Genomic DNA, 16547 nt, shown 5'->3' on the forward strand with positions numbered 1-16547 from the left:
AGCAAGTACTCAACTGATTTGGGAACACAGGGGTTTATTTGTAGAGATTACATCTCCACCATGCACCCTTCTAGCACCACTCAGGTTAAGTTGGGGAGCTGTCCTGAACTTTCAGCAAATCCCAATTCCAAAGTACGGCTGACGGATACCACTGAGTGAACCAGAATCACAGAGGTGGTTTCTGCATTTGCTAGACTTGGGGGGTCCAGCAAAGGGGATTAAAACCCCTCACATGGTACTACAAACTGTAGAGGCAGGGGGCATCTACTAACCTGTCTGGTCAGCTATACGACCAACAGGGGCCAGTTGGGACCGGCCAGAGCAAACCGTGTTCTTTCCCCAGTAGGCACAGCGTCATCAGAGAAGACGGTAATGCCCTCTGGTACTCATAATTTAAAATACAGGAATTCTCTGAAGGGAGAAGAATCTGGACATGTACAAGAGAATGGCTACTTAAAGGCCCATCAGGACCCTCTCTAAACTTCCCGTTGAAGTGGGGAAGCAAATAGCTCCCACTGGCATTTATATTTAGAAAGAACTAGGAGAGGAAGAGCCCCCATCTGAATGCTGCAGGTCTCTGACATACCCACACATAAATCATTTCAGGGTGAGGCTGTCACAGTACATCTTCTGCTCTGCCCTTTAAATGGATTGGACCCCAACATCGCATTCTCCTCAGAGTAGGGAGTGGGGGTGGGAGTTTCATGGAGAACAAAGAAGTCACCACTTCCTTTATCCCACTCAAGACAGATGTAGTAAAAATATCTGCATTGTAACATTCATCTACTTTAAAATACCAAACTGCAAACAGGTAGACTGAATGATCACGGTTGAGAACCCCTAAATCTACACAAAGCTGTATCTATTAAAAAAACAAAACAAAACAAAACAAAACATGGAAATGAATCTATTAAAGAAAGACTAAATGTGTGATTGATTGCCTTAACATGTGCTTTCATTTGTAAAGCTACGTTTATTTAGTGATTGCTTCCTTATAAAGAAAATCTGGATAACAGGGGCAGTTCTCAGTTTTTTTCATCTACCAAGTCACTGTTTCAAACAAACAAACAAAAAATAAAACAGACTTATGGTCACTGAAGAGCACACAATTCACATTAAAAAAAAAAAAAAAAAATGCCAGCTATTTTATCCTCTCAGTGTGGTTAGCAAGGCTCCTTTGTGTCTACAAATTTCCCTGGGTGGTGCTGTTGCCAAGAAATTCTAATTCATGACAAGGTTTTCCGCAAATTGGGGACAGAGGCAAACCTGCGGATGCAAGGACCCTACAGTGTGCTTTGTCTTTCTGGCTGAGACAGTACCTTCCTGCCCAGGCCTATAAAAGGCAGTATCACCAAATAGAAGGAGAAGCAATTTCGCTCACAGATCAAATCCCAACCTTTGTACCATGAGGCTGGTCTTGGAAGGCAACCGTTTCTGTAGGCTGGCCCCTAGAGATGGCTCATACCGAAGGCCCTTGTGCCTGAAACCGAGATGAAACTGCAGCATGATGGGGACACTTTAGTTCTTACAGTGGCCAAGTATGCCATTAGTTTAAAACAATGGAGAAATGGGGGAGGAGGGAGGAATGTTCTATGATTTATTTATTTGTTTCCAGTAGCAGTGGAAATTTTTCTCTGAGCCAAAGGGAGGCCTGAAATTGACCCCATCTGCCAATTATGAATCAGCATTAACAACAAGCATAATTCCATGAGTTTTTAAGTAAACCTACCATGCTTGTCAATGGCATGAAACACAGCTAAGTGCAAATAAGACTTAGAACGTCATTATTTGACCGGCACTTGTGGAAAGAGGAGGCGGGGTACAAAGAATATATCCAAATTCTAAAAGTCCTTGTAGCTTCCCAAAGAAAAACCACCAAGAATATTGTATCAAATCCTTTTTATTTTCCAAGTCAGCAGTGGATCCAGAAAAATCATGATTTCTACTGGCAACAAAACTCATGAATGGCTCTCCCTTTATCTATCAAGTGGTACCCTGTAAGTGACTCCAGCTTCTGTTCTACCTTTGACTTTTTTCTACTTTTGCTCAGACAGCTCTTGGAAAATTTCCTGCAAGTTTCCAAAGAGCTTAAGGCTGGTAGCCTTAAGATGCGTGTGTCAGCTGAATTCCATAAAATAATAGACCACAGAAGCACAGTGTATTTTACAGTTAAATGACAGGCAGAGATGATGTTACTTGGGCCAAATGCTTAAGTATGCAGTCAGAGCCCAGGAATGGAGAGCAGTTAATGTAGAATGTCCATCTGGATTTTAAAATTACACCAGCAGTGATTTTTCAGAGCTGGAGCTGTATGTAGATAAGACATCACTGCCTAAAAACCCACAATGATGACCCCCGTGACAGGCAGACCATCACAGGCTCACTGACTATGAAGCAGGATAATTATCTCAAACCATACGTTTAAAATAAAATCCCCACATAGTCCATCCTCAATGTTGAAATGCACATATGTTCTTGGGTTTATCATCCAAGACACTCTTTCTCTACAAACAAAATCAGATGATTGGAATCTCTGTATTTCGCTCATCTCAAGGCTCATCTCACTGTTCACTCTCAGAAAAACATTTAATAATTGTTCCTTATTTGACCTCTAAAATCTGATTACTCCAGAGCATGAGGAAACTTCCTTCTGCCTGGGGTTCTTTGTAGCAACCTTCTTGAGCCTTTTTGAGCAAAGGCGTCTCAAAATTTCACCATGTGATGGTTGATTTGGAACCAACAGTTGCATATAACCATCCCCCCTTCTACAATCAGAAGGGAGGAGTGGTGGGGCAGGGAGAGGGAGGAAGGAAGAGAGAGCTTGGAGGTTTTGTCATCAGTATGAACCTAAGAGTCACAGTCACCTTTATATAGAGCAGTTGTAACTAGAGTCCAGGGCACAAAGCTCCTTGAAGTGACAGCTTACATAGGAGTGCTTCCCCAGAAGTTATGTTTCAGCATGGACTACGTGCATGCCTCTGAAATAGCTTGGTAAAGGGTTTTAAGGTGAAGATTTTAAGGTTTTGGCAGTTGGAGAAGATTAAGGCAAGAAACAGGGAGGGAGGTGTATGGGGAGGGGTGAAAATTCCTTTGCCTGCAGATAGAAACTAAGCCAGAGATTCCTTGAAGGGAGAGAGATGGAGAGGGAGAAGAGGGGGGAAAAAAAGCTGAGGCTTCTGAGGAAACAATAGATCTAATACACCCCCTAATTATCAAACCAATGATGTTTCGTTACAGATCTGGACTTCCTCCTGGATGGTCTAAGCACATCTAGAAAAGCAGGTTTCCTCTGGAGAGGCCTTCCCCAAAAGCAGGCTTTACTACTGTGAAAACTTGAACCAAAACAAAGTTGTGTGATTCATCAGGAGGGAACGCTGTAACAAATAAAGCCAACTTTCTTCCCTCCAACACAGCTTAACAGTTAGTCACAAACAAGAGCTGCCTGAGGCAGGCTGAGTAAATCAACAGATTCCCTTCCCTAACCTGTCTAGACAGTTGCTAATACCCAACCATTTGACACCAGTGGGCTGACAGTGTGAAATGAAGGCTATTTCAGAAAATGAAATTCTGGCAACATTTCAGTATAATTAGCATATGAAATAAAAGGAGGAAAGAGATCTAGTGAGACCCTTCATAAGATAGTCTTGGTCAGGATGGAGGAAAAGGAGGCACTGATGAAATGCTTCCTGCAAAAAATGGTGAACTATGTGCATTTAGAGAGAGACAAAGTCAAAGGGATCTGCCAGCATCCTCGGGCAGGAATGCCTGTGCGGACACAGACACCAGAGGCCAGTACCTGGAGGAAAACTCTCAGCTTCTAATCCAGAAGAGTTGCAACTAGTAACAATGGTAGCGTCAGAGGATCAGCTTTGTCACTGGGCTGGTTATACCAAAAGCCAAACCTTACTCGCTAAAGCAGCAACTGATACATCCCAGCCTCAAGCTGGCAAATCCCGCTTTGGATCCTGGCAGAAGAAATTCAGCCGTTCATTAGCCTTAACAAGCTGCTGTCACCGAGCTGAGAAGTTACAGGAGCAGCCACACACCAAGCCTCTCACAGCCCTCCCCAATGGCAAGTGGGTTTCTCCAAGACGGACTGTGCAAGCTCACACTTCCCATGTGCAAATCTGAACCATTTTCTTGGACTTTCCTTGGTGCACAGTGTAGAAATTTTACAGAGTACCCATATCCCACCCCCTACACCACCCCACCTCCCACCCACCATCTTTCCTGCAGAATGTCCCCTTGGCAGCTCCTAATCCTTGCTGAGAAAACCAGGTCTTCGCAGCAGATCTAGCCTTTCCACTGACCAGCACTTCAGAAAACCCAGTGAACTTGTTACCAGCCCCACTTTGCCCTCACTGGGACACCTCGCCAACTTGGCATTGGTGCCCTTCAGCATCCTAGGAGTTTCTTAACTAGTCGTCTAAGACAAAGTCAGAGGGACGGAAGCACACACCACCTTCCGTAGGAGCTTGTGCTACCTGGAGAGAGACCCAAAACGTAATCAAGAGAAACAAGGGCACACAGAGTGTTTTCTTTCTGGAGACACTGCACCGGGAAACCTACACTGCATGGTCAGCATTAGACAGATACCTGTTCCTGTCCTCCTCCTAGGTATCTTTTGTCACTAGGCTCGGCTCGCCGCTGTCCACCTTCTAATTTCCAAATCAAGTTCCTATTCTGTATTGACACTAGCTAATTACTGGGAAAACACTCCGCTTTGCTCCTGCCCCCACCCCCAGCCCCCATGTGATGGTCGTCAGCAGCAGTTAAAAGAGATGAACCTGCTTTAAGGTACCAAGTCGGTACAGCTCGTGCATGTAAGGACGCCTTATCCTGTCAGCAATGGCTCGTAAAGCCCCAAACCACCTTCCGACTCTGTTCCTCCGAACCCCAGAAGTTAGGCAGGTCTCTGCTGGGGGACAGTGAGCCCGACAACGTGTGCGTAAGGATGTGTTGGTGACTGAAACGCAGGCAGCTCGACAGGCTGCTCCGCTCGGCTCACTAAGGGGTTAGGGGGTGGGTGGAGAGGTAAGCGCAGATGACTGGTTCCGAAAACATTTTAAACAACAAACAGCCAAAAACGGGGGGGGGGGTAAAATAAAACAAACAAAAAATTCAAACCCGAAGCCCACACCAACGCAGCCCCTGCGTCTCCGCCGCCACCACACGATTTACACAAGTAATTTAAATCATTCACCTGCTGCCAGGTCTCCTCCAGGGATGGCAAAGCTGAGAAGTAGCCGGTGTCGTGGACAAGTTGTAGCTCCTGGAATATACTATAACTAGCCAACACGTCCATGCTGCTGCTGCCGGGCAAAACGGGAGGAGAAACCCTCCCCCGAACACAGTTGGGTCTGTTTGTTTGTCAGTCTGTCTGGCTCACCCCCCAAGAAGGCAGACATCCAGTGGCCCTTTTGTTTTGTTTTGTTTCAGTCAACTAAAAAGGAAAAAAAAAAAATCAATGCAGGAGAGAGGGAGAGAGGAGGTGAGAGAGGAGAGAGTGAGTGGGGTGGATGGAGAGAAGCATCCAGCGTGTACAGTGCAGACGGCTGCCAGGAAAAGGGGACTTCTCCACGGGAGTAACAATTCCCTTCCAGGGCTCTAATCACTCCAGCTCGTGGATCAGGAAGGGGGATGCAAACTCACTGACACGAAGCTGCCATCTATTTCTGCAGCGCTGTTCGCTCCTAATGCAATCTTTGCTCTTTATTTTGGGAGGTTGCATTTTTTTTTTCTCGCGATCGCTTCTCTCCCCCCTCTTCTCTTCCTTCCCCACCCCCACCCCATCCTTGCTAGTTTGTAGTCTCTTCCCCCTCCTCCTTTTCTCCTCCTCCTGCTCTTCCCCCTCCCCAAACTCCCTCCCTCCGCGCGGCTCTCCGCGCAGCCGTGGGATCTCGGAGGAGGGCGTCCATTAGGCCGCGTGTGACCATGTAAGGTAAACAGGGGGCTCATGAAGTCACTGAGGACCAATGGGGAGCGCGGAGCGCGACCCGGGGCGGGGCTTAGCCCTGGCGGCGAGCTCGGATTGGAGCGCCGCGGATCTCCCTGCTGCCTTACAAGGCGGTGCGAGGCGAGCTATTTTTAGAGGGCTATATAAGGGGGCTGAGGCGGCCGCGCTGCGGCCCGAGAGCGCGAGAGCGAGCGCGAGGGATGGGGCGGGCAGCGTCGACATTCACGCCGGCTCCCGGGACGCCGAGGCGGCCGGGCTCGAGCCGTACGCCGGCCTCCGACCCTCGCCTTGGTGCCTGGCGGAGCCCCGGGCGCCCGGAGGCTGCGCCCCTCGGAGGGGCGTGGACGCGGCCGGTCAGGAGGTGCCAGTCCAGAATGCGGGGTTAGGATGCCTCCTAGAGGAGGAGCGGGGCGGGAGACCGGCGGAGATGCCGTCGGCCTGGAGGGAATGACACTTCCCACTCCGCCTCCCTCCTAGGCACGGGGGCGGGGAACCGCGAGGGGAGAGGCCGTGCCCGGCACGTCCTCATTTACTAAAAAATAAACCGAAAAAAAGAAAAGAGGTACCAAAAGCCCCTTCACAAATTCCCCACGGGCTGCCAGAGTTGAGCGCTGCAGGGCCAGAGGAGGAAGTGCTACACAATGGCTCAGAACAAAGGGGAGCGGCGCCCGGACCGAGCGGCCTGCGTCCGCCTCCCGCGCGCCGTGCGCCGCGCGCCGTGCGCGTCCCGGCCCCGCCCCCCGGGCGTCCGCTGCCGCCCCAGCCGCCCTCCTTTTCCTTCTGGCCCGCAGCGGGCTATGGGGGCCCGCAGTCTGACTGCCAGTTAGAGTTGATCGCAAGGGGACTTTTCGCTCGAGTGTGTATTAGGAAGAATAAAGGCTAGAGATGAGGCGCAGGCGAGAGCCGGCAGCTTGCTAGGGGGCTTAAACGTGTGGCTCCCCGTGTGCTTCGGGAGCGAGGGCTGCCCAGAGGCGGAACCATGCTGCATTCTGCAGCTGGCACGTAGGGGTGTGTAGATAGAGATCCTCTTATCTCTTAGGTGATAACCCTGCACTGCACAACGTGCGTGGTTAAGGTTGACCAGTTGTTTGCTTGACCTTAAATGGGTAGTGTGGTTCACGCTTCCTCAAAATGCACTGTGAGCTGAACTTCCACTTTTGGAATGATTGCAGAATTCAGCACTAATTCAGAGATGAGAAACTTAATTCTACCCTTATAAAAGACACATCCATCCACCTTAATCGCCCTTCCCAGCTTTCCCTCCTTCTGAGTATGTGGGACTCCATGTCAGTATTTGAAAGATTCTGCTTTACAGAACGACGGCAATTTGAAATTCGGTATTTAGTAGGAGAAATTAAGCAGGAATTACTGGGATAGAGGAAAGTCATTTACTTTTTGATATCTGGAATTCTGCTGATCAGATCTATAGCTTCCATTGTATAATTAGTGCATTTACTGTGGTGTATATGCACGGAATGCCCCAAGGATCTTGGTGCATTTAGTATTATGTATACATATTCGTGGTGCGAGGTGATAAATAGTATAAAAAGGTTAAAAGTCATACACAAGTAAAGTGATAATCATGATAGTATACATATATGTTAGCACCAGTATGAGAAAGCAGCTCTGCCTCTCTTTGAAAGGTGGAATGGGCCTTTCCCAGAAGTAGAAAACCACTTAGAGCCATCACATCCCAATTAATGCTCTAATTTGATCCTTATGGTCCTTGGCGCTACCACGTACTAGCTGTGTGACTTGGAGCAATTTACTGCCTCAAACCCTCTGCCTGCACATCTCAGAAATAGGAATAGTGGTACCTGTCTTGCCTTACTGTTAGGAAGAGTCAAAATAATGTTTGTAAGTCACCTAGTATAGTATCTGGTGCCAGTAGGTGAATACCAAATGTTAGCCATCATTATCTCCTGGCTTTAGCTAAGTATTAATAAACGAAATAGTACCTGAACTAATTGGACCCATGGGGGGACATACCAGAGTCTTTAAGAAGGAGGGGAGGCAGAGCCCCTTCCAATTTGTAATAAGGTTCTCCCACCCCATCCCCCCATGCTGCTCCTGTTGTGTGTGGGGATAGGGAGGAGGCCATTGAGAAGCACTGGGGCAGAAGACAAGTTCATGGGGAAGTAATAGGGGAAACAGAGGAATTCGATATAGGAGACTTGAGAGGCAAAAGGCAAGACCAAAGCATATCATTTGATGTTTGAGACTCAAGTGAACTTCATTTTTGTTTTTGTGTTACATTATTACGATTTTTGAACAAAATATGGCAACCTACTATCTTGTGTTTGAAGATTTTACAAATAATAGTTAATATTTATTAAGCACTTTCAATATGCTGGGCTGTATGGCACATAAACATTTTCTATGCAATGTCTCATTTCATCCCTGTGACAACCCTGAGGTGTTTTTGTTATCTCCAACTTTATGGATGAGGATACCCAGGCTTAGAAATATTAACTTGTTCAAGGTCATACAACTAAAAAGCAGTTGAGCAGGGGTTCAAAATCCAGGAATAGCTGACTTTCAAGACTGTGTTCTGCATGGGGTACTCTGTGTGGTAAAAGATGGAGTTTCCTGGTTTTAAGTCAAGATTTGTTTATAAAAACTACTTGAGTGTGGAGAAAGGGGGCTTCCATTGAGGTTTTCCCCATGTAAATATCAGCCATCCAACTTACAAAATAACTCAACCAAAAATTTACAGTGTAAATCCTGAAAACCTCACTATGACATTTTTCAAAACATTAGAGAATATTTTAAAATTCATTCTAAGAGATTTATGCAACAAGGCCCTCCTAAAGGTACATTTTCAATATTAGTCCTATTTAGCTACTTTTTATAGCTAGAGACCTTAGGTTCGCATGGCAAAACACATGCAAAGAATCTGAATGTACAAGATAATCAACAAATTAAGATCACAGGGGAACTTCGGCAGTCAAAACAAAAATAACTTGTACTGCTGTAACTATTATATACTGAATGTCTTCTCAGTATACCTGGCATTTTACACATGTTCACATCTGATCTGCACCGCAGTTTTGTGAGGGAACTATTATTGCTCCATTTTCACAGGTGAAGATACCAAAGTTCAGAGAGGGCACATAATTGGCCCATTACCATATATCAGTCACGTGGCAGCAGCAGATTCAAATATAGGTCTGACTCCAAGTTGATGCCGCGGTCTGTCCTCTCCATGTGTTGCCTTAGGAGATCTAATAGTACTTTTAATACTATCACCCTTTGGTAGAGATCCTATAGGAAACACCTAAGAGTAAATAAGTTACTCCCCAAGAATCAAGAAATGAGGATATTTTATGACAAAAATGGTAAAAATTTAATATGTAAATAGACACAATCAAGGCATCGGGCTGTTACTACTACTAGAAAAGTTCTGCTTCATTAGTACAGAAGACCTTATTAGCATTGTGTGATTAGCACTGGTAATGCCTCCTTAAAGTAAATCTACTTAAAACAAGGACCAAATTTCAGAGCAATTAGTGAAAAAAGGTTTGCTGGGGACTTTTTTTCAAAAGAAAACCCAACGTTATTAAAATACATCTATCCTGTATTAGACAAAATTTATGTTGTAAGTACAGCTATGTCCTAATTATAGAATGAATAACAAATCAAGGTTATTTTTGGCCTTTTTTTTTACAAAATGTGAAGCACCTTACAACATGTTTTATTTTATATTTGACTTTTACACCTTAATCAAAAAGAGGGTCATTTTTGTAAAAATGTTTAAGGGTTTCATCAGTCTTCCCAAGGGTCTCAATTAATTCTTTGATATTCAAAGTATTCTCTTCTAAAGCATCAATAGTCATCATCCCTGTTGACTTTACCTTCATTTGTTTGCTTATAGATCCTCATTTGCCAGTTGCTTCACTTTCATTGACACCATGAAACCTAATACCTTGTGTAAGATTTGCTGTTTTACTTTGCAATGGAATCAAATATATGTGCATTATATTTAAACATTTACCACCGTGAGGGGAGGGGTTGGAGAAGGGAGCCTGGGGTTTAAACGAAATGTTTGCATGGGGACTAATTTATGAGTGGTCAAATCATTAATAAATACTTTCATGTACTAATGACCTTTGCTTTCCTTCACAGTCTTACTATAGTGGAAGAAAGTGTGAACATGGGGAGCATGCTTTGGTTGTATCATAGAAAAAGAGAGTGTCACAGAGGGAGAAGTTGGTAAACAAGACTGAGAGACATAGTTTGAATCACGAGGAAAATGTACGTAGCTGTACATACAATGACATACATACCTACACAGTGTCAGAGAATTGTCTCATGATTGGAGAAAAAGATGGCAGCTTCACCAGGGCTCTCATATCTTGGATAAAATATTCTTCAGGAATACACCTCTTTTGTTTTCATTCTGTGCTGAGCTCATAAGTTTGCTTCCCACTTGTTCTGCATGCAGGGAAGGAAGGTGCTGGTTACAACCACAGGTGCCTGGTGGTCACTGTGACAGTTCTGGTTGTTATTGTCAATGCAAAAAATGTTTTAGTGTCCCTTGCGCATTTAGTTAGCATGAGTCTGACTCTCTGGGTGCGTTCAATTTTGAGACTGACATGTTGAGATTTCTGGACATGGGATGGAAAAATAAAACCCTCTTGGTCTTGATGAATTACCAAAATATCTTGGCAGGTAGACTGCTGGTCTCCAGAAAATATTTTAATTTGGCCATTGACTTTTCCGAATTCTGTGGGTATGGTACAGTTAAATAAAAACCACTTATTTTTAAATAAAATGTTAAAGCCATCCCTGAATGTTGAATTTTGTGTTGCAGTGAGTCATGCAGAAAGGGTTAAAGGTGAGACCTGAGGTGCATTGCTGACGATGGGCATATTGCTCTGTCTCAAGTAGTCTATTGCTTCACAAAAATTGACTTCCCATAAGGATAAAGGTAAGGAATTCAAGAATTCAGCAAAAGTTCACTAGCAGGAATGTCCTGCCCAGACCTTGGAATGTTGGACATTCAAAGCCATTATGATCCGTGGTGCATAATTTCCATGGAGATTAGTATCTGTAGTCACTTTTCCAGCTTGAGCTGGAAGAGTCAGTATTGTCTAATGAAGAACAAAATCATCATCTAAATTCAATCATTAACATATATTTGTGCAAAATATTCAATCATGCAGCATGTATTGTGCAAAACATTTGCTCATTTAACATGTTATGAAAGTGCATAGATTGAAAATAGAATGGTAAACACAGACACATTACCAATGTCAGCTAGTAGTACTATATCTCCGAAGCAAGAAAGGCTTTAGAAGTGTTTGGTCCAACTTTCACAGATCCACTGCTTCCCTCTGCAACATTCCTTCTAGGAGATGCCCAGTTGCTCCAATGATGGGCAAATCCCAGCAGTGTGTGTGTGTGTGTGTGTGTTACATGCAGTTGACTTTTCCTTCATTTGTTTAACTTTCTAGATCCTCATTTGCCAGTTGCTTCACTTTGATTCCTGGTGACCCTATGAATGAGTGATGTCTACAACGTCCTATCCCAACAGCCCTGCTGAGCTCCTGTAGACTCGTGCCTATGGCTTCTTTAATGGAGTCAATCCATCTTATATTTGTGTCCTCCTTTCCTGCTGCCTTCTATTTTTTCCAGATTGACTGTCTTTTCCAAAGAACTCTGCCTTCTTATGCGGTGCCCACAGTAGGACAGCTTCAGTTTTGCCTCTGGCAATGTTTCAGGCTTAATTTGCTCCAGGACCCAAGAAACAACTAAGACTGAGCCTGGCTGGCTGATTTTCCCCATGGAAGAACAGTATTCCAGCTATTCAGGAGGTTCTGGGCAAAGGTGTTGGGAAAGAGAACAGGAGAAAATGAGAAAAGACTTTTAAAAAATAAAAAAGAATTCTGGCTCTGTAATGATAGAAACGCCAAGGCAATTGGGAAGCTAGTGAGAAATTAAGTTGCTAATGTTTGGGGGATTATTACCCTTTGCAGTGTGTGAAGTGCAGTTTGCAGGATTGTTATATTTCATCCCAAGCATTTTTTTTCTTGTGACATGTTGAATACAGCACAGCATCACTATTAAATATACATTAAATATCACTGTCCATGTTTTATCAGAATATTATTTTTCTTTGAAACATGCCATTTCCAAAGGGTTTGGTACACGGTTAAAGAGATTTAACAGCAGAATGCATCTCAGCTTTTGTAAAAGAAATCAATGGGAGAATAAGATTGATTTGATAGAAGGTCTCTGCGCGTCAAACTTTGCTGACAATGACCATTCCCTTAAGTGAGGGATACCTATTTCACAAGTGCCCAATGATGAGTTTTTATGTGTATGATAGATCTGGGTAGTTCAGAAGATTAATAATGTCAACAGCAGTTTTTTTGCTGATGGGTCGCTCATTTGAATTTCACCGAATTTTCTTTACCAGAAGGATGCTTATGTGACTGGTTAGAAGAATCAGCTGAGTCAGTTATTAATACTGGTTACTGCTCTTCTCAGAAGTGAGTGAGACAAATGCCCTAACCTTCCTTTATACAGTGTAAATGGGGGGGGGAATGCTTCAGTGTCCACCTCAGAATGTTTCAAAACCCTCTCTCCCTACTGCTTTGCAATGCTCAAAGATTGTTCTAAGCAAATGTGGTCATGTGTTCCACAGGATCTTTCATTTGGGCCCCTCCCAAGCTGGGCCCCAGGTATGACATACTCTTCTGCTTTACTTCAGTGTTGGTCATTATTTGGGAAGATAGGGAAATCCCATTTGATGAAGGCCAAAAGGCAATATAACTCAGAGAGTCAACCTCCCTCCACCCAGCTTGTCCAAATGTGAAATTCTACCCAGCTCTCTCTGTGCCACAAATGAACCTATCCTTTGCTTTTCTGCAATACTGATTTTTGATCTTTGAGAGATGTCTGTGTTAAACCCACCCATATCGTTTTTGTCCTTTCCAAGAAGATGTCCTTATGTGCAAGTTCTCCCTTTTGAGATTATAAATTCCTAGGGAACATTTATCTGGCCACTCTATAGAGAATCTAATGTCTGTTATTGTATACATACACTTTTTTTAAAACCAATTTTTAAAAAGATCAAGCAAAATATATTCAGTAAAATTTTAAAATAATGCTACTCTTTTTCCGGTATTGTTTGGACATGGTATTGTTTGTGCTGGCTTCTGTTAGGTTGGCCTAAACAGGAGGAAGTGTTATTACCTCAAATGATGTCAAATGTGGTTGAAAGAAAATAGAAGATCTAAGGCTCCTAGTAAAAATCTCTGTAATTAAAATGACCAAATTCTACATAATGTGTATGAGATACATTGTCAAAGAACCCACTTGACAGAGTGATTAAGAGAGAATCACTTTTTTAAATAAGGTACTTCTCAGTCTGTCAGGAAACAGCTACTGTTACATTTGTAACATATTAAGAGAGACTGTAATCTTGAATATTGTAACATTTCACAAAGTGATGTAATAACAGATTTTTCTGGGAACTAGTAACAATATTAGCAAAAGGAAGCTAACAAAAGGAAACCTGGGGAACAAAATTTTGTTAAATTTGAGTTTCTTTCACATTGTCCTGGGGTAAATGATGTCTTGATGCTAAATGACCTTTTAGCTAAATGATCATTTAGCTAAATGATCATTTAGCTAAATGATCATTTAGCTAAATGATCACAAGAGATCTTTAAAGATCAAAAGAGATCTACTTTAGTAGATCTAGTTTTGAAAATAAATATTTGGCAAACTTGAATTTCCCCTTTCTGATTTGTCTTTACCATAGCAACCTTCTGATCTGTAATTTCATCTTCTGAGTGGATTTACTTGTATGAGATTGCCCTTTGTAAACCTATGTATCAACTTTTATTTATTTACATACTCGTTTCTTATTTCTCCTATTTCCAGAGGGAAAGTATGAATAAAGACAATAAAATACAGGAATGATAATACAGAAAACTATTATCATTAAATAAAGACAGAAGTCAAATACCAAAGAATTAGGAAAGAAGAAATATAATGGGTATCCATTATCATTCCAGCTGTGTCTCCCATTGAACACTGATCAAGCTATGTTGTTATTTATAAATTAGTTTCTTGTAAATTTGTTTCATGTGGATCAATGCCCCTGGAACACAGAATCTCACCTTTGTGAACTTAATCATTTTTTAAACTGGCAAAACTAAGCTTCATATTTTTCAGTTCTGGTGGACCCACTAAGATATGCCCAGGTTGTCTCCTTTAAAGCCATATAATTTCATTTACTCAAAAATTACTGAGCACCTATTCTGTCAAGCAGTAGGTTGGGGGCAGGAGTTATAAGGATGAATGCAAAATGATTCTTGCCCTTCTGGAACTGACGTTAACTGAAAAGGGATTTAATTAAAAAGTAATGTGGGCAATATGGCAGACTAGATTATTGGGATGGACTCCCTCTATGTAAAAACAACCAAAATAAGCATTGATGAGCTGACAACAGGATAAGGAATTATTGAGCTAAAATCTAAGTGAAAGTAGGATTCAGCATCGCTTCTGGCAGTGAGCACTATTAAACTCAATATTTCTAGCACTGGCTATATATGAGAAAGAGCTTTAAAAATACCATTGGGTTATGTGTGCTTCCAGCAAAGGTAGACAAGCAGATGCTGCATGAACCCCACCCCCACCCCAAGAGTAACTAGAAAATCTAGACAAAATATAAAAATTACATGATGAAGGTATTGAAGAAGTAACAATGCAGCAAGAACTTGCCAAACCTAGATCCTGGAGAGAAAGGAAGCCCAAAGAAATAAACGCAAAAATCAGCATGATTTTATCCCACTGAAGTAATTACCGAAGAAAAAGCTGAGAGGCTGTGAAGATGATCAGCAAACACAGCTGAAAAAGGAAGATGAGCAAAGTTTTCAGTAATTCAAAATGCTCGGGGTATAAATATTGGAGTTTAGAGTCCGCCAAGCCATTGGGCAAAGAGAAGTGTGGAACGCAGAACGGAGTCAGGATTGAAGCTGACTTTGAAATATTGCGATACCTGATTGGAGTAAGGTGACCTGTCCCTAGTCAAGCTGCCTTCAGAAGAAACGAGTAAATCCTCTCTCTAAAAAAATAATCCAGAACCTTGAACTAACTCTACAAAGTCCAATACTCACTTAAAAACAAATAGGCATAAAAAGGTAAAACTTCCTCAAAACCAAAATTAAAAAAACAGAAACAGACCCATAAGAAATTCAGATATTGTCACTATTAAAATAACTATCACTAATATAATCGGGAAATTAAATGAGAAGATGGAGACTTTTAGCATTACTGGACTACAGAAAAAGAATAAAATAAAATTTTGAAACTGAAAATCACAATAATTAAAAATGTAACAGAAGGGTTTGGCGGCAGACCCACTTCAATACTAAGGCGAGTGTGTCAGTCAGAAGGATGACGATACCAGATGAAGGTGTAGAGATGGGCTGGGGGAAGTAAATATAAATATTGATTCTCTAAAATAACAGTAATAAGGTCTATTAGGTTATAAATTATATGGAGTTAAAATAGTCCAAAAGTAGGGAAGTAAATGGACTTGCATATTCTAATGCCCTTGCATTGTGCCAGGACATGGAAAATTTACTATTGTGTATTAGACTTCAAAAAAATCAAAGAGCAATGTTATCATTTCTAAGATAACCACTAAAAGAAATAGTTTAAAAATATTAAATAACAATGTAATAAAGGGGGAAGAACAAAATTATTAATCTAGGAAAGGAGAAAAAGAAAGTAGTATAAATAGAAAACAGTAAGATGGTAGATTTAAACCTAAATACATAAGTTACTTCAATAATTGTAAGCAGACCAAAATGTCCAATTAAAAAACAGAGTCAAACTAATTAAAAAATAAAACTCAAGTATAATGAAATTTCCATTTTTGTAGATCAAAAATAGTCTAATATTGACAATTTAAATGCTTCAACCTGAAATGTATGCTGCTGATAAGAGATACTTATTTAACATAAGAAAAAGAAAGGTTGAGAGTCACAGGAAGAAAAAAACTAAACTATGCAAATATAACCAAAACAAAATTGACTTAGTTCAAAGAATATTAGACTTTAAGTTAATAAACAAACTAGACATAAAAAGGAATATTTTATAATATGCACCAAAAAGATACAACATTTCTGAATCTGTATGCACTTATTATTATAGCCTCAAAATGATAAACTGGAAGCATTAAAGAAGAAGTAAAAAAATCTACAATCATACTCATAGACTGTAATTTTTCTTGGTAACTGATAGAACAAACAGACAAAAATCAGTAAGATATGAAAGAACTGAGGAACAAGATGTCTACCTAATTGTCAAATATAAAATATGGCACTCAATGCCTGTAGAAAACATATTTTTCAACTGGATGTGGAACAGTTACCAAAATACCAAATTAGATCATATATAGTAGCACTGACAACCCCTGAGGGCTTGTTAGAAATGCAGAATGGCAAGCCACACCTCAGACCTACTAAACTGCAATATACATTTTAATACAATCCCCAAGTAATTTGTGCACATAATGTTTGAGAAGCATTCTTTCAGGCCAAGGACCTCTCTTTTTCTGAACTTGTTGTAA

The 16547-nt window shown here is 41.9% G+C and overlaps 2 protein-coding genes across 8 annotated transcripts in view; one reads left to right on the forward strand and one right to left on the reverse strand.

Moving 5' to 3' along the window:
* Nucleotides 1–5814, reverse strand: part of KLF7 (KLF transcription factor 7) — an 84898-nt gene extending 79084 nt beyond the window's left edge. For 2 of the 4 annotated variants that reach the window (XM_019726912.3, XM_074341034.2), the window contains exon 1: nucleotides 5204–5737. In XM_019726912.3, coding sequence (XP_019582471.2) covers nucleotides 5204–5305 — 102 coding nt within the window. In that variant the 5' untranslated portion in view covers nucleotides 5306–5737. Of the gene's footprint in view, nucleotides 1–5203 lie in introns of all 4 variants that reach the window. The other 2 variants (XM_074341045.2, XM_019726909.3) reach the window with 2 other exon arrangements.
* On the forward strand, nucleotides 5750–13583 carry LOC148754898 (uncharacterized). Of its 4 annotated transcripts, XM_088794498.1 has the most exons (3): nucleotides 5750–6317; nucleotides 9831–9886; nucleotides 11413–13583. In XM_088794498.1, exons 1-2 carry the CDS (start codon nucleotides 5976–5978, stop codon nucleotides 9861–9863), a joined length of 375 nt encoding a protein of 124 aa, XP_088650624.1. In that variant the 5' UTR covers nucleotides 5750–5975; the 3' UTR covers nucleotides 9864–9886; nucleotides 11413–13583. The 4 variants fall into 4 exon arrangements, 2 of the variants coding, with proteins under 2 accessions (XP_088650624.1, XP_088650623.1); XR_016019813.1 differs by having other exon boundaries at nucleotides 5750–10886; XR_016019814.1 differs by having other exon boundaries at nucleotides 5750–9886.
* The last annotated feature ends 2964 nt before the right edge of the window (nucleotides 13584–16547 follow it).

Source organism: Rhinolophus sinicus, chromosome 17 (assembly GCF_057876585.1).
Source record: "Rhinolophus sinicus isolate RSI-liver-muscle chromosome 17, RSI-T2T, whole genome shotgun sequence".
Lineage (NCBI taxonomy): Eukaryota > Metazoa > Chordata > Mammalia > Chiroptera > Rhinolophidae > Rhinolophus > Rhinolophus sinicus.

Excerpts from the sequence above, each read along its gene's own strand:
- LOC148754898 (XM_088794497.1), top strand. The coding sequence starts at position 5,976 with ATGGGGAGCGCGGAGCGCGACCCGGGGCGGGGCTTAGCCCTGGCGGCG. Across the intron at positions 6,318-9,830 it reads TGGACGCGGCCGGTCAGGAG|ATCCTCATTTGCCAGTTGCT; the intron begins GTGCCAGTCCAG and ends GTTTGCTTATAG.